General features: G+C 44.2%; 1 protein-coding gene across 10 annotated transcripts; it reads right to left on the bottom strand.

Annotated features, from left to right (window-relative positions):
• Window positions 1-306: 306 nt before the first annotated feature.
• gne (glucosamine (UDP-N-acetyl)-2-epimerase/N-acetylmannosamine kinase) lies at window positions 307-16,470 on the bottom strand. 10 transcript variants are annotated; one of them, XM_037471327.2, is made up of 16 exons: window positions 16,100-16,470; window positions 11,835-11,896; window positions 6,505-6,528; window positions 6,338-6,409; window positions 6,031-6,179; window positions 5,686-5,932; window positions 5,353-5,560; window positions 5,110-5,262; window positions 4,801-5,013; window positions 4,386-4,473; window positions 3,791-4,001; window positions 3,516-3,645; window positions 3,180-3,401; window positions 2,640-2,822; window positions 1,595-1,711; window positions 307-1,458 (listed from the first exon to the last, which is right to left on the bottom strand). In XM_037471327.2, the coding sequence occupies exons 2-16, from the start codon at window positions 11,871-11,873 to the stop codon at window positions 1,223-1,225; spliced, it is 2,292 nt and encodes a 763-aa protein (XP_037327224.2). In that variant the 5' UTR covers window positions 11,874-11,896; window positions 16,100-16,470; the 3' UTR covers window positions 307-1,222. The 10 variants fall into 10 exon arrangements, with proteins under 10 accessions (XP_037327224.2, XP_037327225.2, XP_037327226.2 ...); XM_037471328.2 differs by lacking the exon at window positions 16,100-16,470 and adding an exon at window positions 15,320-15,951; XM_037471329.2 differs by lacking the exon at window positions 16,100-16,470 and adding an exon at window positions 12,672-12,695.
• Window positions 16,471-24,929: the final 8,459 nt, after the last annotated feature.

The following is a 24,929-nucleotide window of genomic DNA, read 5'->3' on the forward strand; positions in this document are numbered from 1 at the left end:
ACAAAGTCCCATTTACAGTACCTGTGTGACTGGCTATTTGATTTAATTTCAATATACAAGAGACTCACATGATAAGGTGTAATCACATTTGAAGAGTAACATTTGCAATGGGAAATAGTTACTCAGTAAATTGTAAATTTATTTATTACTTATATGTAAATCTATATTTACAACCATACATATTTTACCTGCTTAAACCAAAGACCTTTGTGTTTTGAACGAGCATCATAACTGCACTATTTCTGCATAGAAAGGCAAACTAAGAGCTTGCATAAAACCCAAACAAAGCAAACACATGGTCGATCAGGCTTTTGCAGAATTTGTACTACAAAAGTACATTTATTTAGAGATTAACCAAAAATTCCAGCGTTATTCAATCCAAAATAAAGTCCCATCATGATGTAAAGCACAATACAGGATGTAATAAAATACAAACAATGTGAATTATTTTGAGATGAAATACAAGGCACAAAAAAAAGAAAATTAGAATATGGTTGAATGGTAGAAAAAAAGAAACACCTGACACAGGCTAACGATTCAACCTCTGGCCATAATGTAGGAGCTAAATCAGATGCTCCCTTAATATTTCATTATAGTATTTCATCAAATTATTGATCACTATATTCTACCCCCTAAGCCTTCAATATCACCACCTACATTAACCATTTTTAAAAGGTACATTTCCCCCCCCCTCAAAAAAATAATTTAATGCATTACCAAACATTGAAATGTAACATGAGAGCTTGACATTTGATTGACAAGGAAAACTCCATACAAGAGAAATGGGAAAGTGAGATTAGGGTGAATGGAGAGGAAGCTGCAGGAAAATGTTTATTAAAATATTTTGGTCACATCTGATACGAGTTTCCATCCACCTCCATCACATCAAAGCCGAGTTGGTTAGTCCTACACTCTGTGGGTACTTTTGCTTTGAAGATGCCATAGAATACAAAAGTGGAAAGGCTTATTTTCTGAACAAAACAAAAGAAACGTTGGGTAGATAACAATGGAATTCGGTCACTCTTTACACTAGAGATGACCAGATTGGAACTGGGCACAAATGTTTCAAAAAAACATTCAACCTGTGCTTTACACTGGCCTGATGGTTTGCGAGCATTGTCTAGCATTCAAAATGGATATGCTTAGGGCAGTATAAGTACTACTTTTAGATGTTGAAGTCCTTTTGTCGTTAGCGGCCCATCTTACATCAGGGCGGTGTCCTTCAATACGTCCTCCTGGTTGCATAGTCTAACACCATGCTTGCCGCGCCGAGTAAAGCAGGTTCCTCCAACTCTGATGCGACCACTTTGATGTTCTTGGCACAGTCGAGGGCTCGCTCGGAGATGATGTGCTGCACTGGCGCCTGGTAGCAGGACGCCAAGATCCCAGACAGAATCACCAGCGAGGGGTTCACTATGTGAAGCATGTTAACAATTCCCACACCTAGCGCTGTGGAGGCTGGAGAGAGGAAGTTAAAGACAAATTAGTACGGTGAGGGGTTGGTAGGAATATTATATTCATTTCTTCCAGCAATGGAAAGCATTTCACTCCAAGGCGAAAGAGACTCATTCTCGTTCTTGTCAGGTGCTCTGACCTTTGTTTAGAACAGCGTCAGCTCTGCAGTTCCCCAGTCTGGCTGCGTTGATGAGGTGGGCCGCAGTGATTGGCTCCGTGAGCTTCATATCCATTCCGTCCACATTCAGCAGGTCCTCTGACACACACACAAACACACAGGTTAGGTCTTAGTTAACTTGTCGAAAACATCCAGCGCGTTTGTTTTTGTCAGCATGCTAGGTTTCAACTGAATAAAAGCTGCAAAATTACTTAAAATTCCTCTGACCTATCTATTTTGGCAGTATGCTTAGGGTCATTGTCCATTTGGAAGACCCATTTGTGCCCCCGGCTTTTTCATGTTTCTTTAGGAGTAATGGCGTCCTTCTTGCAGAGTAGCCTTTCAGCCCATGTCGGTGCAGGACTCGATTTACTGTAGATGATGACGCTTTCTTACCAGCTTCAGCCATCATCTTCACAAGGTCTTTAGCTTTTGTTCTGGGGTTGATTTGTAGATGTCGGACCTAAACACGTTCATCTCTGGGACACAGAGCCCTTCTCCTTCCTGAGCGGTGTGATGGCTGGACATTCGCATGTTTACACTTGCGTATAATTGTTTGCACAGATGAACGTGTCACCTTCAAGCATCTGGATATTGCACCCAAGGATGAAGCAGACTTATGGAGCTCCACGATTCTCTCCCTGACTTCTTTTGACCTTCCCATGATTTCAAACAAGGAAGCAGAGTGTTTGAGGTGTGGCCTTAAAATAAATCCCTAGGTGTGCCTTCAATTAACTCACATGTTGTCAGTTAACCTATAAGAAGCTTCAAAAGCGATGACATCATCACCTGGGCATGCCCACATTGTTTAAAGACATACTACTTTTGGTGTATGTGAACTTTTGACCTTGAAGAAAGTCATGAAAAAATCTCATTATTGGGACATTTAGCAAAAGTTAAATCATTTTGGTAATCCAAACAGCCCTGAAACAGGAGTTTAGTGAGAAAAAAAGTGTTATGTGTCTCTTTTCACAGTGTATGTAAACTTTTGGTTTCAAGTGTATATATCCAAGCCGTTTCATCTCACCGTCGTAGAGCCTTTTGGCCTCTCTCTGCAGCGCCATGCCGGACGCGTAGGCTTCGATGCATCCTCGGCTGCCACACGAGCACTCGGGGCCTTCTAATGAAACCATGATGTGGCCCAGCTCGGCAGCACAGAACGTACTGCCGTGAATCAGCTCGTTTTGATGGATGATCCCTCCTCCGATGCCTACACAAACATACGAGGTCAAATTACAAAGAAAAAAAGAGAGGCGTGTGATGACCACAGAAAGAACGAACATCCCCCAAACACTGTGGTTGGCCACAAGCTCCAACTTCCAAAGCGTCGAATGCTTCATTGAATGTTCTGAAACATGCTACCTCAAGGTGAGAGACCAGCACAACAATCTTTTGTCTGGCAAATTACAGACGTACATCATCTCATGAATCATTTTACTCATATTGAGGATCGTGTTGAAACAAAAAACACTTTGGTACGACCTTAATAAAAACACTTTTATTCGAGCCGGCAGTGATTGCTATCAAAAATTCTCCCCGGCGCTCACATGCCATGATGCTAAATCACCTGTTCCTGTGATGACAGTGACAAAGTCCTCCACCCCCTTTCCGTGGCCAAACTTCTTCTCGGCCAAAGCGGCGCAGTTGCCGTCGTTGTCCACCCAGACGGGCAGCTGCAGCACGTCGGCGATGGGTGTCCTCAGGTCCACGGAGGACCACTCCTCGATCAGCTTGGTGGAGTGAACCACCACTCCTTCTTGGGGGTTCACGCGGCCCCCGGTGGAGACACCTACGATGTCGACGGATTGGAAGAGAAGCAATGAGAGCTCACTTTGATAGTCGATGACATGTCGATGCAAACCGGCTGTCATTCATTGAGGTCAGCGTGCGTTAGTTTTCATACCGACACCGAGGACTCTGCAGTTCAGGCCGACGGCGTCTCGCGTGGCATCCGTACACATCTTCAACATGAGCTGCATCCTGTCCTCAAACTTCTTTGGATTTGGCTGAGTATACTTCTTCACTATCTTACCCTGTACAGATAGGGAGGTAGCACGAAGAAGGTTTCAGAGCGGAACAAAAACACAGCATTGACCAGAATTCTTAGTGGCTTTAAATCATGCTTAGTCACATCTTCAACTTTCATTTCTATCATCGCTTTATTTCTACGCGGCCTACCCTCATGCTGACAATGGCCACCCGGAGGTTGGTCCCTCCGAGGTCGATAGCCAGAGCGCTCTGGGTCTCCAGGATGTGATCGATGTCCTGAGAGATGGAGTCCTTCACGATGGGGAAACAGAAAGTCTTCTGCAGGGGCTCATCCAGGTCAATGGTCCGTAAAAACTTGAGAATACGAGGAACAGCGTTGCCATCGCCATAAATCTTGGAGCTGATGGGAGACAAGAGAGAGACTACAGTGTCAATGTCTCCTTTAAAAATTTTTTAAAAAGAGACAAAGCCACGTTGTACAAAATACATTGCTTTCAAGTAATGAAGAGACTCAATCCCATCGTCAAATGAAACATTTCCACAACCTTGTAGAGGCGGGTCACCATCGTCTCACAGAGCGATTAAACAGTGTCGCAATAATGATCACGCCCCAATAGAAATAATCTGCCAAACAGATAAATGTAAATGATGTCTCTTTAGAAAAACCTCTGGACTTTCACAAAATACTTATATCAAAGACATCATCGATTTTATAAACAGTATTTTAAAAGGATAAGGTGACGTTAAGACCCAGAGAGACAGACAAGCAGTACATTGGTCATACCAGGGGTATCTCTTCCCAAACTGCAGCTCCAGAGCGTGGTACACCTTGTTCTGAGTGTCGGCATCTCTGACATGTAGCACATTTTCACCTGGCAAGGAGATCAATGTCATCAACACAGCGGCCAAGCCCAGAGGTGGATTCATTCAGACGAGAGAATGCTCGCTTTGCAGCCGCTAACGATGTCTTAGCAGCATGCTTCTCTCCCGGCTTCCCAACCCGCTAATATTCCAAAAGACAACTCGTGTCAGATGACAAACTGTCGGCATAACACATAAAGAACTTTTGCAGAGCTGCGCCATACTTCAGCCTCATTAGTGCGTGAATCCATCTTCTGTCAGACAGACGATTGGGACCAAAATGATGGCAGAGGCAGCGAGGAGCTGCTGCTGTTGTTGTTGTTTTTCCTCTTACGTACCCGTTTCTCTGCCAGTTTGCCTTGTTCCCAGGTTGATGACGGGCGTGCCAAAGGCCCCCGCCTCTCGGACCCCACAGCTGCTGTTCCCAATCATGCAGCCGGCGTGGCGCACCAGCTGGATGAACTGATCAAAGGGAATGTGCTTCACTGCCCGGAAGTTGTGGTGCTGCTCGATGCCCTTCTTTCGCATCACGCGCACCATGTCCTTACTTCCTGTTTATACGGGAGGTTTGTTTTTTTGTAAAAAATGAGATTAAGGAGCCCGGAAGAAACCGGAAGTAAACAACGGGACACGCAAGTGAAACTAACCGGCATCGATGTTGGGGAAGAGAATGAGGGTCTTTTTGTTGAAGGAGATCAGAGCATCCAGCATCAGCCCGTAGATCTTAATGGAGTGCTGGATATCGGTGGTGACTGGGTGCTGCAAAGCCACGATGTAGTCCCGATCCTCCACCTTGTCCCCTGCAAAACCCCGCAAATAAAATACACACACACACACACACCAACGTCTCAGACTTTAAACTTCTGCCCTAAGACCCCATCCCAACCTACCCAGCCAGCTCTTGATGATATCCATGTAATCGTCTCTGTTATTTGTTGACAGCAGCTTGTCATAGGAGGGGCAGCCAGCCAGCAGGATGCGAGAGTGGTCCTCACACATGGCGATGAGGTGCTGCTCTGCCCTCCGCGTGCAGCAGGCGTGGTAATGGGCCAGTTTGGTGATGGAGTGGCGGATTGAGTCATCGATTGTGCCACTCACCTGGCAAAAAGCGAGCGAAAACATGCTATTTTGTCACAATTACTTAAACAAATTCAGTGGATTTTATTTCAATTCTAACTTTAACAGTCTAACGCTTATCACGTTCTCCAGCCCTGACTCCTCACCTCTCCGCCTTCCAGATGAAGTATTCTAATGTTCATCAGCGCCGCCGCCGTGGCTAGGGCCAGCGCGTCAAAGCGGTCGCCGTGGACGACCAGGATGTCGGGGCGGAGCCTCTGAAGGACATCGGGGAGCTTGACGAGCGCCAGCCCGACGCTCTCCACCATGGCCGCCTCGTCCTCCCCCCTCACAATGGTGTGGAGCTTGGAGCCAATGTCGAAGTCATCCTGCTCGATCATACGGAAAGTGTTTCTGCGGCGTGGAAAGGGAGAATTAAAAAAAAAAGACTTGAAGGAAACGCTGGTGGCCGGCGTGGACTGTTGTGTTGCGGACAAACGACGCCGTCCTACCCGTAGTCATCTATGAGATGGGAGCCGAGCACCACAACTTCCAGTTCAAACTCTTCGGGCTGTTTTTTGATGCCCGACATGATGGGGGCCAGCTTGGAGTAGTCCGCTCGGTTGCATGTCGCCACACACACCCTCAGCTTCCTCTGACCCTGCACCACAGAGGTGTAACCACCGCACACACAAGACACACAGACCATTAGTTGATCGGAGTTTTGTGTGCCCAACACGTAGAAACACGCCTCTCTCCAATAGTTAGGTTTAGTTATTCAAAAACAAATGACACGGAGCGAAAGAAACAAAGCAATACCTGATTCTTGTTTTCCATCTTTGTCTTCTCCGTTTTGTCTTTAGCCCTTTGCATTTTCAGAAAATACAACTCCTAGGAAACAAGGACAAAAGAGAAGGTGATATCCAGCAATGGGACTCGTGATGCATGATTTTCGGTATGCTAAGCCACACACAGGTCGTACTCACTTGGGCCTTCCGAGTAGTCAGATGCTGAAGCGTGAAAACACAAGAAAACTACAGTAAACCCTTTTATTTTTTTTATTTAACATAGGCTGACATTTCTTTCCCCCCAGGTGACAAAGATGCTGTGAGACAGTGCACACACACTCACACCTGGTGCAAGATGGCGCGTGGTGCGTGCAAAAGCTTTTCGCTTTTCTTAAAGACTGACGGTGACTCGTGCTTCGGATCCCCTGCAGTACCTGGATGCGTTTCAAACCGGTTTGTGTTGGGTCTAGTTAGTTGGAACAAAGGACTCAACCCCTCCATCATTCTTCCTTGATGTATTGGCAAACTAAAGTCCCCTGACGGGTGAGCTCCTTATCAACGACTAACTGGGGAAATCTAAAAGCGTCACAAGGAGAATGTTTTGTCTAAATTATCATTTTTGATGACAACATTGCACACCTGAACCAAAACTACTAGTGAGCTATTAAAACTTAAAACTGAAACAGATGTCAAAATTTGACATTGTTTATTTGAATGATTCACACCAGAGCTTTTCTTACGGTGGCATGTCAAAAAGTCCACGCCTTGAAAAAATACCTTGTTGATCCTCTTCTCTCTTTATCTGTCAGTGTGCACAAAAGAAAGACGACAATACTGCATATCAACATACAAGTTCCAGCCAGCCATGAGTTATCCAACCATGTCAAGGAGCCTCATTACACACACACACACACACACACACACACACACACACTCCCAGGGTAGATGGAGTGCTTGGAATTGTCAAACTCCACAGGTAAGAGTTAGTTATTTTTGGAATGGAGGGGGAATCTGCGGCATTAACGCTGCCTGTAATATTGTCCGTCACTACTTAAAATGCTGTTGGCTGTAGCAACCTCCGTGTTTTGTCCAGTGATTCTCAGCAATACATTTCAGCAATTATTGTGTGTATGACTGTGCAGTATAGAATCATGTGTGTCAGGAGTCGCTGAAGGAATGCTGTCATTCAGCCACACTCGTCCAGCCAGTTATCCACTATTGTTGGAGGAGGATTTCCTCACTGGTCATGAATCACTGGTTATGAATCACTCTGTGTCGTTGAAATTGGGTGGCACCTGTGTGTGCTCCGCGACGCACGCACGCACGCAATGATGAAGACAATGGCAACACCCGAGGGCTATTCACAAATATGAAACTTGATGTTATCGGTATTTGTGGGGTTTGCTCATTATTCTCACTGACAAGCAGACGTTTCCCATCCTTGATCTGTTAAAAACACCTTGTTCAGTTGCACATCGCAGTCAAACTTTTTTTTCTACAATTTTGAGCTTATACAAATTTTAAAAAATGTACCACAGACTAGAGAATTGACATGCACCATTAATGTAGGACTACTGACTAGTTGCTTATAGGGACTATGAGGTAAATTACATCATGACCGGAGACTGCGAGGGAAGGTGCAAAATAACTAATATTCCCATTATAATCCTATAATGATTCAGCCGCAGTGTAGAACTTCATCATTATAAATACTTTGCTGTCCTTGCTCCTAAATGGTGGAATGAGCTCTCCGACGACATCAGGACCACAGAGAGCCTTCACATCTTCCGCCGCAAACTGTAGCACTTAAATTGTACTTATAATGTGGTCTCATCTATAACAAGTTGTGAAACGGCTTATTTGGTGAACTTGCACTTTCGTTGTTCTTCCGAGTTTGTATCTCTACGGTTGAAATGCACTTATTGTATGTCGCTTTGGATAAAAGCGTCAGCTAGATGCAATGTAACTTACGGTTTGTGTTGGAACCCCAAAAGAAAAAATACATCTTCAGATTATTACTTTAGCATTTCTACCGCTTATCATATCCCTATTAGTAGTAAAAGGTGAATTTAATGGCATATATGAAAATATTCTGTACAGGTTGGGAATTTGAACTGAAATAGACGAGAACAAATGGGAAGGTGGTGAACATGTTTACTAACGTCATCTGCTGAGCAGACTGACAGTTCCTTTGTGATCATTGTCCAGAGGCGGGTGGCTAGAAATGCCTCAGCCATTACAAGGTGTGGCTGTTGCGAGCCAAAATGTATTTTTTTTTATGTCCTCGCATTTACGCCAAACTAAAAAAATGCTTTCTATACGTCATTGAATTGTAGATCCATAGATCTATATGCAGTAGAACAGAATGTCACAGATCGGTAATGTCACAGGAGCCACTGACACGTTAAAAGGTTTCTACAATGGAAGGTGTGGTGAACGCTCGCCTGCTTAAGTTGGGAGTTTAGTCACAGATTAATTTTCAAGGTCCTTCTCAGTGTCAAAGTATGTTGTTTTAATTTGCAGTTTCACCATTTGATAGGGAGTGACCTGGATTCCACTCAATATTAGAAACGTTACCGCTTCCTATTTCGGTAGATTGAACATAATTGCTTTCACATTTAGGCTTTCAGTCTGCAGGGTTTAATTCATTCATAATTCATTCACGAGATTTGATTCCTAATAGAATCGTTGCAATTTTAACGAATCAGGAAACAGACGCAGACACATCTGCTGCTGTCGGGTAAACACAAACACGCACGCGTAGGGAAACCAGTAGGGGTGTAACACCGGCGCGACTCAACGCAACATGCCGAAGCCTGTCCGCTGCTGCGCGGACCGCAGGTCCAACGCCGTCCAACACCACCGGACAAACGGTGATGACGCAACAACGAATGCACCACACAGGGTTAAGCTGCCAGTGCCAGCCCATTTACACGAGTTAACGTTGCAGTGTCGCTGAATGACGCTAGCGCTACCGGAACTACTCTCCGCGCGACCGGAACTACTTCCGGCGCTTTCCCAGAACTCCCCGCTCCACCGGTGTTACGGTGTGACAGGACACACAGCTAACTGGCGACTTTCCGCCCGAAAGAGTAGTCTTTTTTTTCTCTCTCTTTTTTTTTTTACAGCTGTTGAAAATAGAAGAGAACACGTATGTGTCCACGTGAATGACGCATTGTTTAAACTTTTCAATTCAGCGTCAAGCTTTCTCATGTAGCTCAACGTGTGTGGCCAAAACATACCGGTTTCCACTCGTCCACTAGAGTTCCAAACGACGCTTTACGTCGATGTGGTGTCAATTGGTATATTATATACTATATACAGGGTTCGAAATGAGGGGGGTCTGGGGGGGTCCCGGAACCCCTATAAGTCTTTAGGGACCCCCTATAAGAATTTATTTTTAGATTTTGGTGGGTCCTCGACAAATATTTTTAACATTAAAAATGATTGTGAAAAGGTCTTTAGCGACGTTTTATATTCATAACAATAATTATTTTATTTCCTAGCGCGAATGGGCAGCAATCGGGGCAGCTAATAGCATCACAGATTGTTGTAGTGGTCTAAGGCGCAGACACGTAGGTTATTGTTGAACGAAGCCTCACAAAGAGTGAAATCCCTCATGAAAATGCTGTAAGTGCTTCGATTATGTTTATATCTCCATAATAATTGCTTATTATAGTAAAATATTTGGAGTTGGTGTTCCATTAACTTAGATACCCAGTGTAACGTAATGATTAGAAGAGTTTCTTGCTGTACGTGTATGAAGCCAAACAACCTGCCAGCTGACAGCAGCACATTCACAAACATATTGCTGAAAATCTACAAAACGCATCACAAATCCATTGCAGCGTTCACGATTGCATAAGTGAGCACTACATCACAACCACGTATGAAAACATGTATTCAAGAAAATATATTTAAAAAAAAGATCGGAACGATCGGGATTCGAACCCCGTGGATCAAAACATCCTAAAGCCAACGAGCCCACTGCTCTACGCAGTGAGATGTGGAGAGTCACAGGTTCTGCTGTGCCGATTTAGTTCATGATTTAAAACCATGAAAAACATCCCAAGACCATTATATGTCAATATAATTTTGCCTGCAGTATATAGTGTAGCAAGGTAGTCTTCAGTATTTTTTATAGTTACATTTTAGGGGACCCCCCAAGAGTCCTAAGTCATTTCGAACCCTGTATATATATATATATATATATATTATAAAATAGTCTTTGGAACCGGTTTAGTGCAAACATGCGTCATCACCCGGAATTTACATTGTGTGTGTGTAATATATATACATACAAATTCCAAGTAGAAAGCTTTGCACACTTGGCATTCTTGGCATTCTTCATCAGCCTCAGGAGGTGGTCACCTGGCCTGGTTTTCCAACCGTCCTGAAGGGGTTCCCAGTGCTAAGCTACTGTTGGCAGCCTTGCCTTCCCTCTGTGCTTTAAGCCAAACAGCCCTTACGTAGCCTGGAGGTGGGTTTGGGGGTCATTGTCGTGTTGAAAATACAAATAGCGGTCCCCCCCCTAATTGCAAACCAGATCGGATGCCCTTCAGAATGCAGTGGAAGCCAGCAGCCACCCAGTTGTTCAACGGGAACTACCGTCGGTTCCTCCATTCCAAATCTAATGTCTAAATATTCAGAAGTATAAAAAAGCTCCTTGTTTTTGAAAGAACAGACTCGCATGATTATGCTATCATATTGTGATAATGTCGTGGAATAAAAAGCTCTTACAATAATATTGCCTAACGCGATTCATTTTGGTGCAATGACGGCACAACACAAAGTCATCGTGACAGAGATGCCGTGAAAGGAGGAGCTTTGTGCCGACAGGAGGGTTTTACGACATGAGTTAGATGATTGTTAAGTTGGTCGAGCTGGAGGCATCACTAGCAGCCACAGCAGCTAACGTGCTAACAAGCTAACTCGCCTGCCAGATGCGAACCAGTTGGCCAGCGAGCGGTGAACAGATGTTCAGGAGGCCAGCGGTCCTTTCAATGAATTAATGTTTACTCTTGATAATCTTATGAAACGCGGTGATTTGGATTTTGGGCCGTTTCCGCACACTCTAAATGTAGGAATGACTATTGAAGGGTTTTTTTGATGAGCAATTAAGAGTAAAAAGTGTGGAACCAACCTGCTTTCCTACTGGCACGCGTTGAAATGACGTTGCTTAATGCAAACTTCAAACTCAATCGAGTGGTTGTGTGACATAGTCCAGGCAACATGTATAAACTCTTGTAGGGAAACGTGGAGAGGAAAAAAAAAAAAAAACCTCCGGGACAAAATAATGTGATTTACCTCGAGTCTGATTCAACATGCCAGTGACTTCCGCTCAAGCATCACAAGACAGCATCAGCAGCCAGTGTTATGGGGGGGGGGGAGGGACACAAGCAGGCAGCCAAGAGGCAGAGATGGCACAGCGATACCATGCACACAGAATAAGAGAGGGGGGGGGGGAGAATGCCAGACAGTAAAACGGGAAGGAAGGTGACGGAACATATGTTAGAGCGATGACTTACATGTGGGTTTATCCACAAAGAGACCGGTTGCCTTTCCATCCCCCGCCTCCGTGGATTCTCAGCTAAAAAAAAATATTTAAAAAAATATTTTATTTTTCCCTTTTTTTGCCAAGTCGCATTAGGCAATGAAGGGAAGGCATGCGCGAGCCAGCAGCGCAGCAGAAGAAGGGAGAAAGGAGGAGAGAGAGAGAGGCAGATAGGGTGACAGACTGATTCAGCTGGGGGAGGGGCCAGGGGAGGGTTGGGTTTATTTGGATAGAAGCTTGTGATTGGCTGGAGTGAAAGAATATAAGAACATGTGAAATCCTGCTGGACATCAAGTTCAGAGAAAACCACAAAATGTCCCGAAATACCATTTTAAAAGGGCGACGACCACAACAGCACAAAGTTAAAATACAAAAATATAACGAGGGGTATTGGTCCCGGTTTTGTATGTGTTGTTTTGCACAGCAATTAAGATCATTTTACTGCTGTGAAGTGAAATGTAAACCATGGGTTAAAATGCAATGTCAGTTGCTTCGGATGAAAGCTTAAATGACATGTAATGTAAAGTGAGGCGACATGTACTTATTAAATTAAGTTATTATATTAGTTTGTGTTTACTATAATGTGATTCATTCAAAACAAAGAATATACGGCTGATTTGGGGAGGAGTGAGGTTGCAGGGGGCCGTCAATGTTCCCGTCATCATCACAGTGGGGAAAAGTGGGGGACGGAAAAGTTTGGGAACCACCGCCTTAACATCTCAATGCCATATTGAAACGAAGCCACAGCAAAAACGAAGAAAAAAGTAATAGAATAATAAATGACAGAACAACGTAGGTCTTGTTTTCCTACCTTCTCTTACAGCAGCGCGGAGGAGGATTCTGTGCAGCCGTCCAGCAGTTCGTGACCTGCTGATATTCCTTTTAACTTCACTTGTTGACTCAAAACCTCCCGGGACTCGCAGCTTTTTTTAATTTATTTTTTTACTTCCTGCTCTTAACTGCAGCAAAGGGCAGACCACCAACTACTGATGGGTGTCAGTCCTAGTGCACAGGTTTAAAGAGGAGCACTGGACCCACACACACACACACACACACACACACACACACAAAGTTTGTGTATAATTCAAGTCACGGCAAACTCTATACCACCACTGAATACCACTAGGGGTGGGAATCACAAGAGGTCCCACTGTACAACACAATACAACGTGGTTTAAAGAGATATTATGTAATAAGACTGTAATAACACAACACGTTTTCAGTCTATTCATTTCACTTCAATCATTTTTACTGCAGCAAAATGGGGTTGTAAAGCAAACTGACGCGCACTGTCATAAATGTTGCACCTGAACTGTTTGTTTTACAACCTACAGAGTCCAACTCAACTGAATGCAAGCATGTGGACTGCTGTACTATAGGTACTATAGGACCAATGAAACTTGTGGGCACGGGTCGCATATTAAGCAGCTGATATGTCGTGTTATTTTCTTAGCTCATTATAGCTGTGCGATGTATTGCAAAATGAGTTGTGATAAACATTATTATTGTAATTGCCGAAAGAAGAAGAAATCAATGGATGTCATTATTCTAGGGACCAAAAAGTTTATAATTCATAGCATGGACGGAAACACTGACGCAGCATTCGCATCACAGAGTAATGTGGCAACGATGTGTCTGAGGTTAACGACGGGACCGGTTCGACCACAGTGACCCGTTTCCATGAGCGGGTGCAGCGCCGACAGACCGGCTCCATTCAAAGGAACGCAAGAGCCACAGGACCCGTTTCTCTTGGGAACAATTCAGGTTTTTCCTCTCTCTCTTTTTTCCCTCCCCGTTTAGAATTTTGATCATCTTAGTATTATTGCGTTACAAACACAAGCTTATTAATAATAAGCATAGCTAAACCCATGTCGAAATTAGAGTCACGGCCCTCTTTAGTTAATCATCCCAGTTACCAGAAGTCTTTGTCAAAACTGCACACACACACACACACACACACACACACACACACACACACACACACACACACACACACACACACACACACACACACACACACACACACACACACACACACCAGCCAACACAGGTAAGCCTGCCGAGTCACTGCGAGCACCGACAGCGCGCACCACCTGAAGGCCTTCCGCTCACTGGTGGTCAGTGCCTTGGAATGCCCCCCCCCCCCACATTCATCGCATGCAGCTGTGGCCAGAGGTAAAACGATGACAGCCGCTCTCTGACGTGTGCCACGTCTCAGCTTCACAGGAGAGTTCACCGACTGACTACTGCGAGTGTTCTGTTTATTTAACAAGTGCAGGGAAGTACGCAGGTTGCCCCAATGTACAAAAAAACAAACAGTTAAATGTAACTTTCTGGCACGTTACAGAATAAGCACTTCATGGAGATAATAATAATAATAATAAGCGTGCAGATTTATTGAATATGCAAATAGCCATTGGCTGCCTCCAATGCTGTTTGCGGGTGTGCGTCGATCAAACATAATGGACTTCAGCAAAGGCGTACAATAACGAGTACGTGTAGAAGAAGTCAATGTCGGCGCCACCTCAAGAAGCCTGCCATAGATAAACTTGAACTGTGTACACTGATCCGTGTTGACACAGTTGTGACATCCTGCCACATAGGACACGGAAAAACTCCACATACGACATGGATCTCTCTCAGCGCGTGTTTGATTTAGCCCCGTCTTGTTTGCTCTTAGTTTCGTTCCGGGATCATTAAACTAAGCACTATCTTATGTCATCAAATTGTCTGGTAAGAAAGCGCTGTTCAAATGTTCCAGATCCCCCCCCACCCCCCCTTCCACTGGGACAGCTGTTGAGACGGCGAAGCAGCACAATGTGGAAAGACACTTCAGTACTTGTCACCAAAGTGACAACGCTGGCTACCATGCTAACAAGCCACCAGGCCAACAACACAAGGCCACTGATAAAAAAAAAAATCACAAAAAGGCAACTGAAGCTTCGTTTCGGAGCCGCACTATTTGAAATGAAGAAACAAGAAAAGTGGTTCCGAGGGGGTCTTGAAATAAACACTGAAGAATAGTCCCGATGCCATCGCTACCGTACAACTTAGGGGAAATTACGATGTTCAGTGAAATCAAGGAGAACCAGAGGGGAAGACACCTCGCTGCTGTATAAAAGACATGTGATACCTCTGGACTCAACACTCAAATGCTCAAATAGATTAACAGAAATATACGTTCCATGTTTAAATAGTCCTGTGTTTCCTACTATCATTGTTGTGGAAATTATTAATAATTATTGTGAGGAACAATTAAAATTGATATATACAGTATATTCAATTATTATTAAAAGGATCTGTGCAACTTAGTTATTAAGCGAGTTTTGTATCGAACAAGAAGCCCTTCGTAGTACTCGGTATTGTGAAAGTAGCTCAGAGTTTCAGAAAGGTTGGTGACCCCTGTTATAGTCTAATTACTTTCTCTAAGAAAAACATTTGATTTTGGACTTTACATACCTTATGCAGGCTTTTCTTTGGGGTAAAACTCAAAAAGCATTAAACTAATCTTCTGATAGTGTGGCTACATTGAGGCTACATACACACATGACAAACGAAGCTACGCGATACGTCATTCAATGACATGCTGCCATCTAATGCCCTTCAAAGGCAGCACAACTTCTGGGAATTCCTGTGATGAAAGCCCTGCAGGTGGCTGCCAAGAGGGAAGAACCAACTTTTTTTTGGCTCTGCATCTCTGCTCGTTAACTGTACGCTTCCGTTTCAGCGCTTTATGGCCGTCGCCGAACTTCGCCTCGCGTGTTAGCGCGGTTCGCTGCGCCCAGACGAATATTTACTTCGCTTTAACGACTTCACGTACGTGAAGTAAAAGCGTGTTTCATTTAACACAAATCACTTTATCCCGCTTTTCTCGTTTGTTTACACGAATCCCACAACTCCTTTGCGCAGCGATTCGCCGGTGTCCCCGTGGCACGTGAAACCGGAGCGAACTTCGCCCATAGCTTCGCTGCCCTGCCCCGTGTTTCACGGTTAGCTTCGGAAAAACGCGGCTAGGCCGATCGCAACTAAACAAACTAACGCTAAACACGGGGCCGACGCCGCCAACCCCCGCGCGGTGCTGTTGGAAGGACGTGGCTCGCACACGTCGGCGGCTTGACGTCGCCGCTGACGTTGGCCGAGGGGAGCATCGCTACAACAGTTAGCTGAAGTTATCGATCCCGTCGTTAGCAACGAACCACACGGCACCGAAACGCGGGACGCGGTCGAGTTAAAGGTTACCTTCAACTGCCCAGACGCGCGCTCCTCATCTCATGCTTCAACCGTCCGCGGCGTTACATCTTCTCCTGGACCCTCCTGCTTCGGGTTGGGCAGCGGTTCCTCTCCGAGGCGCCAGAGCGTCTGAACCCGCGCGCGAAGAGGGGACGCGATGTTTAGACCGGAAGTGCGTTCTTTGGACTGTCAGAATAATACAACAACAACAAAAATTGTCGATGAGAAGGAAGAAAAAAGAAAAAAAAAGCTCATGTCAGTGAACATCATGTCTTCTTTTGGGGGCACGAACCCGTCCTCACAAAACAAATGACTGAAACACGAGTGATTTACAGCAGCACCAGTGCGGACCTGCGGAGACGGTGGCGGCATGAAGCCCCGCGCTGCAGCCCATTTCATAACGGTGCTGCATTGCACCAATGGTTCATCACACGGGAAAGGACAGCAATGTGGTCGTTTTCTTATGAGCTATTTAAAGGGAAATGGGCGCAGGGGGCTTGGGTGGGATTCGCTTCGAGAGAAATGGGAAAGTTGAGAAAGAACTTGACAAGTTCTGATTGGGGAGGAGGCGCAGAGAGCCGGCACAATATGCAAATAGAGAAAGAAAGGGAGAGAGCAGCAGCAGATAGCAGCATGTACAGGTTGATGGTGAAAAAAAAGGGGTAAGCGGGGATGAGTCACTGTGTGTGTGTGTGTGTGTGTGTGTGACGCAGTGGGACGTGTACAGAGACTCAATTGCACTTACTTTATCTCCCCCTGTGTTCTCCTTCCACTCAACTCTGCAATACTACACACATTGCCATATATTTATTGTTAGTGTGTGTGTGTGTGTGTGTGTGTGTGTGTGTGTGTGTAGATTTAGAGGGAATACTCTTGGCCTCCAGCCCTCTGTGTCACAGCTTTAAAACTGCAGGACAAACTGCTGGCTCTGCTGACTTGCACTTGAAGACATGAACACACGTACTGCACGCTATGACAAAATGACATACAAGCGATGATAAGAAACCCGTTGTATAAACTCATTGTGTCTTACATCCCCACTGTGTCAGACTACGTGTGTTTCTAATTCAGTAACAGTTTATTTAACCTCATAACAACGTATTTACTATATTCATGTGCATGGGACACTGTGTCATCATGACAGCACACGGGAGTCAATACAGAAGCAACTTGCTTGACAGGGTCCCCTCTAGAACATATGAGACAATGTATTTTGCAACACCTATGGGGGGATGAATCTTCAATCGATACAGTTCAATAAAGCAATACATTAATATGATTTAATTTTGGCTCAAACTTATTTAAAGAATTAATAATAATAATAATTTGATAAATTCCAAAAGTTGTTTTCCTTATATCTTATATCTAAATAGCAAGACTTTATGACAGTAAAAGCACCTGTATGTGAGGACAAATGCATTACTCACCCAATTTATTATGACCTCTTTGTTTTTATTTGTGACTTCTCCAAAGTATCATGTTGCACTCTCCTTAATTCGCTTATTCCCACCAACTCAATGTCGATGTCATACTACCGTTCTACAGGTTGAAAAAAAACAAATATGGGCCTTGTGAAATGGCACGATGTTGTCATGAATGAAGCATGGCCCTCCTCTCAGATCTATAAAATCAGCTTTGGGAGGGAGAGGGAAGGAGCCGAGCCATTTTAATGCACTCACACAGGAAATGTACCCCGAGGGCCCGGCTGCCCTCCACTGCCTTCACTGTCTGGATCAGCCCTACTGTTTAGAGGCCAGTCAAATGGAAAAGTGGCTAAACCAGTACACAATTACTATTTGAAATGCAAAAAAGACAAATATAAGGCTTAACATGTTTCCATATTTGACATAACAATTGAATATTTAACACTTTTAAGAATGATGGGGGAGAGACAATTGACAATGTATGAGATGGCATCAATACACGCAAGCCACGAGTACATCTTGTGACGAGATCATGTGGTTTGGTGCTTGTATAGAAGCAGACTAAGAGCTGCCACTCAGGTCATGGGGATATTTTTATAGTACATATCTTAAAAGTGTAATCTTAAGAGATTTCCCGGTTTTCCTGACCGCTCCAGCAAATTCTGATACATGACCTAATTTCATCCTGAGAGCAAAGTCAATTTCTCTAAATCAATACCGAAGTTTTTTTAATAATTCCTTTAACACATTCTTTTTAAAGATTAGAAGAAGTGAAAACAAAGAAAGGAGCGATGAGTGTACAACTCATCGCTCCTTTCATAGTGCAATGAAATATGAAGCAGAAAACCATCAGCTTAGAGGGAATGTTATATGAATGTATTTTTACTTTTACTTTATTTGTTGTAGGGTTCTAAACTTACTTCATAAACGTCTTCACTTGTATTAATAATGAGAAAATAATGATTCAAAATTAAACATTTAATTTAACCTTTACAGAATAAACCACGTCAAATACCTAATTTCATCATGCCAATTATAATTGATAATACATTTTAAAAAATAACAAAGAGCATGCAACCACACATCGATCCCTATTGTACATTTTGTGTCCACGTGATGCAGAACCAGGCGTCTCTCTTTCTCCCAAAATCCGGCTCTTTTTGCGAGCAGCCGGGTCGGGACTCACAGATCAGCTCATTGTGCGTGAGATAAGAGGCAGGAGAGAGAGCACAGGATTCCCCTTCAGTGACAACAGCCAACAAACAACAGCAGATGAACAACGATCCCACCCAGAAAACAGATCACCCAGTGTGACTCGCTTATCTGCCGTTCCTCAACGCAACATCCTTTCTCTTTCTTTGTTTTTTAACGCTGTCACCGCTGCGTCGTAGAGACAAGGGAGGGTTGAAGTTCAAACAATGTCCCGTCCTGCCCCGTGAAAAGGAGAATCTTCCTCAGCGCTTAGATGGTGTCGGACAAATGTGGGGCTGGATGTTTGTCGTTGAAAAACTACAAGCCGCTTCTGCTGGCCTCCAACAATACTGACAGAATGTAAATGATCTCTCTTGGTCGCCAAATGATGGGAACTCGGAGGTAAGTGCCGACTCCCCAGCATTTTTAGAGATAAACAGGAGTTCCACGCTGTTTGCTGTTTCTTTTATCACATCGAATAGGCTACATTTAGATTAAAAATAGAAACCTAAATATTCCCGCCGGGGAAACCCATTTCAGTGTCACGACATTATGTTTCCTTCTTTTGAAGCGGTTCGGTAATTGGGTGACAGCAGGAGCTGGCACTTGTAAGGGGGGAGAAGAGATTACGCAATAAAAGGCTTAGGAACCTGTTTGAAGCGAGGACTTCCGCTGTTCAGAACTATATGCCAAAAACAACATTTAAACTCCTAAACAGCATGAAATATGGTGAATATAATATAATAGTAGTGTGTCATTTGCTCCATTAATGCAGGGTGAGACTGAAATCTGCACAGACTCTGTATACACCGCAGTGTGGTTTGTTTGCGGATAGAAATAAATGGAACGGGGCTTTAACGAGCCCACAGTTTCACATCATTGACTCACTTCCTCATTGGTTGTGGCACCTGTATTATTTCTGCAGTGGAGATGTTAAACGGATCCTACAGGGTCCCACACTAAAATCCAATAAGTGGTGATTTGTTTCTCAGACCAAACCAAATTTACCAACGCACACGTCTCCTGTTGGACAAATGCACTTCTCCCTTTGGTCCACCGTGGGGCAGCAGCGTAACCCGAGTGCTGATCCCACGGCCGTCATCGTGACTGCAATGCAAGCCAAGGTCTCTTTCAAGGGCACACATCATATCTGCAAAGTCACATGTACGGCAGGGGGGAGGCTGGATGGGCGTTTTCGGGCTGAAGCAAAGAGAGCAGCACCGAGGAAAATGAAATGCTTTGAGCCCCGAAGACATAGTCCACACCCTTCTGTCGGTGTACATATTTCAGATTAAAACTTCAATTAAATGTAGACAACAAATGCATGGTGAGTAGAGCTAAAGTGTGCTTTATATTACAGTCCTGCTACTTGTTTTTTCACAAAGAGGATTTTCTACTCGTCAATATTCTGTGCAGTTTGTCAACAACGGTGCATTGTTTTCTAAAGATATAAAGTGTGGTGCACTTCGAGAATGAGAGGCAGAGCCCCCAAAGCCTTACCTTTCCGAAGCCATCAAATATGCATGGCTCCTCTGAGTGTACATGTAATGTATTCACGGATTTCCACTGCACTAGAAAGCTCGCTATCAGCAGTTTGGGTGTGTCTGTGTGTGTGTGTGTGTGTGTGTTTGGCTTCAGGACATGACACAACACATGATCAATAAACACTAGTCTTGTGAAAGAAGGAGAGTGAGAGTGAGAGAGAGAGAGAGAGAGAGAGAGTCTTCGGTGGCAGGTCAGCAGTATAATAGTTATTCCACATTACAAAATCTCTCAATGTCTCATTAAAGAATTATTGAGTCTGTGGAATCTGGCCGTCGGTTTTCTCCTTCTACCTTAGAGCAAATTTCCATTTAGCCTATGCTTTAATAAGGACCCATCTCAAACTATTATATCAAAACCTCTCCAAAAACTGGGATTCATTCAAACCACGTCTTTTATCACATGTCTGCCATCATGAACATGGATATATTTTTGTGTGAAAATGCAGTGTAGAAAAAACAACTTATACAGGAACCTCTTGGAGAGAACTAACGTGCTTTCTGTGCTTACTCCGCCTCCTCCCTCTCCGTCATCCTATAGTAATGGACATAAGGGGGAATACACACACACACACACACACAGTTTCTCATTGGACGGGAGCTACGGGTGGTCACTGTAGGACTGCTCGGTCAGCGCAATCCTTTTTACACAAAGGATGGATGGATGGGTGTGTGTGTGTGTGTGTGTGTGTGTGTGCACTGTACATTTGTGTGTGTGTGTGTGTGAGACACGGGGAGAGAAGGATTGGGGTGACTGACACGTGAACATAAAAGGTGGTTGGGCCCATATAGCTACTATGGACCATTGAGTATTGATCACTGTGCCGAGGTCCACTTTAATTAGGAACACTACACACGCACTCACACGCACACACGTGCACACACCATCACCAGCACCCACTCCCTGCACCGCTGTTGCAGTCTCCTTCTTAGTGGTTGATGTTCACCATTACGTCAAAAGGGCTGCAGCTTAACCCGTTACCAAAGGGATGGATAGATCAGAGATGGATGAAGGGATCGATGGCCTGATTTTGTAGGGAAAACACAGCATTTCAAATGTCGCTTCTTCTCTTAACGAAGAGCACTTTGAAGCCTTTTGTTCATGAAATCACCCTGCAAAGATATTTATCATTATTATGACTCCCTGGAACATGGGTCCTAATGTGGCTAGTTTATAGTGCCAAGTTGGACAACAGAAGGTTTTCTAATTTAAGGAACATTGCTTTCAGCCAGACACTCTCGGCTATTAATTAGGATGACTTCACACAGCAGCCAAACACACACACAGTCCTCTGTGCTCTTTCTCACTTGTTGGGTCTCTCTTTGATGCTCCCATGCTCGCAAGAGGGAGCGCACACACATTCGCACACGCTTAGATGCACAAACACACATGCAGCCGAGGATGCACTCTAAAAGCTGCGGGTGGTGTGTCTCATATCTCATGCATCACTCTCCATGTTGGCTCATCTTCCTTTTCCTGTTTTTCTTTCTCACCTGAATCAGAAGTCTTCTCAGCTCTGCAGTCAGTCCAGCTCTTTAGCATCAGTTCAAACGATGAGCCTTTAGCACAAGGGCAAAGGATTGATGAAGTCCTGTCGGATTTACTAAATAAATTGGATTCAAGCTGAACTGTTCAAAATCATATTTCCTCTTTCTGCCAAAAGGACAGTTGTACAAAACGGAAAAACACCACACCCACCGAGTTGTAGGACAGTTTTACTGTAAAAACAAAAGCCAGCTAAAATAGTAAAAATGTGCCTTAATTCCACACCGTTGACTTATCTTTTTTCTGTGGTGTTTGAGTCAACCTTTATTTGTTCTGCACGGCTCTGTGTAAGTGATTGCATTGACAGTCGCCTCCTCTCGTCTCCCTCAAAGGAGCATCTGTTTAGACACGGACGACCTGTCAGGGCTCTTCTGCAGAAACCCGCCTCCGGTGCAGTTTGTCTCCTCGGGAAAACACGACACTTTGGTCCCGGTCCAACTCTCTGTGCCTCCTTCCTTTGTTCCCCTTTCTGCTGAGTGGACGACGAGGCGGTGTCACCTCACGACGACGAGGGGAACGTACGAGCGTTCACAGCCGCAGTCTCTGAACTCACTCTGCTGTCTGCAGAAAGACAAGAATCATCAGTCATAATCGGGGGAAATAAGTCTGAAGTCTGCTTGCAACACTTAGTTCATACAATTAGATTATAGGGTTAGTTGATTACAATATTTCAAAATATTTGTTTAGATGATTTTTTTAGCAAAGAATACTTCTTAAATCTACTCAGGGAAATCCAACTCTCTGTACCTGCTGCACACTGCACTGCCGTCACACTCGTGTTTATCTGTGGGGGGGGGGGGTGAATCCAGCTCCCACCACGCTGTCACGTTCCTCTCTCTCGCCTGCATTGCTCCGTGACAGTTCTACTGCACTAGCTTTCTAGGACACGATGCGCTCTGCACTGGATGCTTTCCAACAGCTTTTTTTTTTTTTTTTGTTAGAGGAGAGAGTGTGGGGGCCCAGCAGCCTCCTGCAGTATTTCATTTCTATTTCAGACAGGTTCCCGGGGAAGATACGGAGGAGAGAAGGAGGCAGCAAAGGGGATTTGCGCCGCTCACACCCTGCAGTCAAAGTGTGTGTGTGACGGTACAGGCAAACAGACTTGACCGGGCCACCGGGGAACAGACGGGACGGCGACCTGGAGGGGTCAATTCGGGGTCAATGTGCTTCCATCCGCGGCTCAATGGTACACGGACTCAATCTCAAAGCCTCCTCTCCTTTTGTGCCACTTATCGAGGCCGAGTGAGGAAAAAGCGGTTATGCATAAACAGCCACGTTAATGTGTTTCCAGGTGTCACGCTGAGCTGCTTCCCCCACCACGCCTTCGGCCTGCTGTTGGACGTCAGGGAGAGAGTGATCTCTTGACACCGCAATATGGCAAGATCGGAAACCATTGAAACTCCAACTGAGGCGATTCAAATGTTGAATTGAGCGATGAGTCTGTACGCTGCTGCGTGAAAATAACATGCACATATCGTATGTGTGTGAGTGTTGATTCAACATTTAAAGACAATGATGTTCACCGTTCTAAGAGTAGAAATGGTTGATCTGACCTTTCCATGGGACAACTAAAAAAAAAGCCCAATGTGTTGGAATTCAACAAGCTTATGGGTTGTGGATATTTGGGTGTAATGACACATTTTCCCCTAAATACTTAATTTACAAAGTCACCTTTTGGGCAATACCAGCAGATACCCACATGCGTTAAAGAAGTTTAAGGGGCTTTTGTGCATTGACGATGCTTACCTGTTGTCCATTGCAGGGCCACCTTTGGCAAATGGTGCACTAACAATAGATGTGTAAAAGAGTTGTGCGACATGTTGTTGTCAACATGTCATATAGTCTCTTTCAAAACCATTGGCTGTTGAGACTTGACTTCTTTGCTTCCCACTCGCAAAGACCCTCCTCACTCTGCCTCTGATTGGCTAAGTTTATCATGGTTATTTTTTCAATTCACATGTGGATGTGTTTATCGTCGCATCCCAGAATCAATTCTTCTGTTATTATATTTCACAATAAATCCATGCAGGAAAACTCTGTCCGGGCACATCACTCGTGTCGTGTTTTTCAGCTGCAGGGACGACTGGTTGTGATCGAAGGAAAGATGAATGCGGCCAAGTACAGAGAAATCCTGGAAGAAAACCTCACCCAGAGTGCTCAGGACCTCAGACTGGGCCGAAGGTTCACCTTCCAACAAGCCAATGACCCTAAGCACGCAGCTAAAATAACCAAGGAGTGGCCTCGGAAAACAACTCTGTGAGAATTGTTGACTGGCCCAGAACTGGAGAGGATCCCCAAATCCAGATGTGAAAAACTTGTGGCATTATGCCCAAGAAGACTCATGGCTGTAGTAGCTCAATGCTAGTCAATACTGAGCAATACTTATGACCAAGTGATATTTCTTTTTTAATAAATTTGCAAACATTTCTACATTCCTGTTTTTTTTTCCCTCAAGGTGGGGTGCTGAGTGTACAATAATGAGAAACAAAATGAACTTTTTTGATTTTAACAAATCGCTGCAATAAAACAAAGAGTGAAAAATATATTTATACTGTAATATATTTGTCCTTTAATATATTTATATATACATTTATATTGGATTTATAATAGTATGGTAGTTCAAATTCGGAAAACATTGTTTTATATATATAATATATTAATTGATATACTGCATTGTTTGAATAAGATGTCCTTATTATTTTAAACTGTTGGAATAAATGTTAAATATTTAATAATGCATGTTTGATACCCTTTTTTGCATTGAATCTGCTGGGATGTTTACTGATTGGCTGGCCCTACCCTAAAAAAACCACCAGCCACCACTGGTCCCCACCAACACTCAAAGACAAGCCTAGTTGAGGATTCCCCATTTTACACACATCCACTGACCACATAAATGATCAAACTCAAATCCTTATTTGAATTCTCAACACACACAATGCAGTTAAACGGTGACATAAATCAAACAACGTCCAAACAAACACATGGTAATGTCCAACTGATGAACCTTTAAATTTAAATTCAAAATCCTTCTATAAAAGAAACCGCAATTGGTTCTCCCTCTTGAGTTTTACACCTGCACCACAGCGTCACCTGTGGTCGTTTTAAGATGTGTGACACACAAAGTCAGCAAGGTA

Source organism: Pungitius pungitius, chromosome 9 (genome assembly GCF_949316345.1).
Source record: "Pungitius pungitius chromosome 9, fPunPun2.1, whole genome shotgun sequence".
In the NCBI taxonomy this organism is placed as follows: domain Eukaryota; kingdom Metazoa; phylum Chordata; class Actinopteri; order Perciformes; family Gasterosteidae; genus Pungitius; species Pungitius pungitius.

Coding starts and splice junctions, on each gene's coding strand:
- gne (XM_037471327.2), bottom strand. CDS start 11,873: ATGGAAAGGCAACCGGTCTCTTTGTGGATAAACCCACAT. Junction 5,933..6,030: donor CATCTCATAGATGACTACGG/GTAGGACGGCGT, acceptor TCCACGCCGCAG/AAACACTTTCCGTATGATCG. Junction 5,263..5,352: donor TATCATCAAGAGCTGGCTGG/GTAGGTTGGGAT, acceptor GGGGTTTTGCAG/GGGACAAGGTGGAGGATCGG.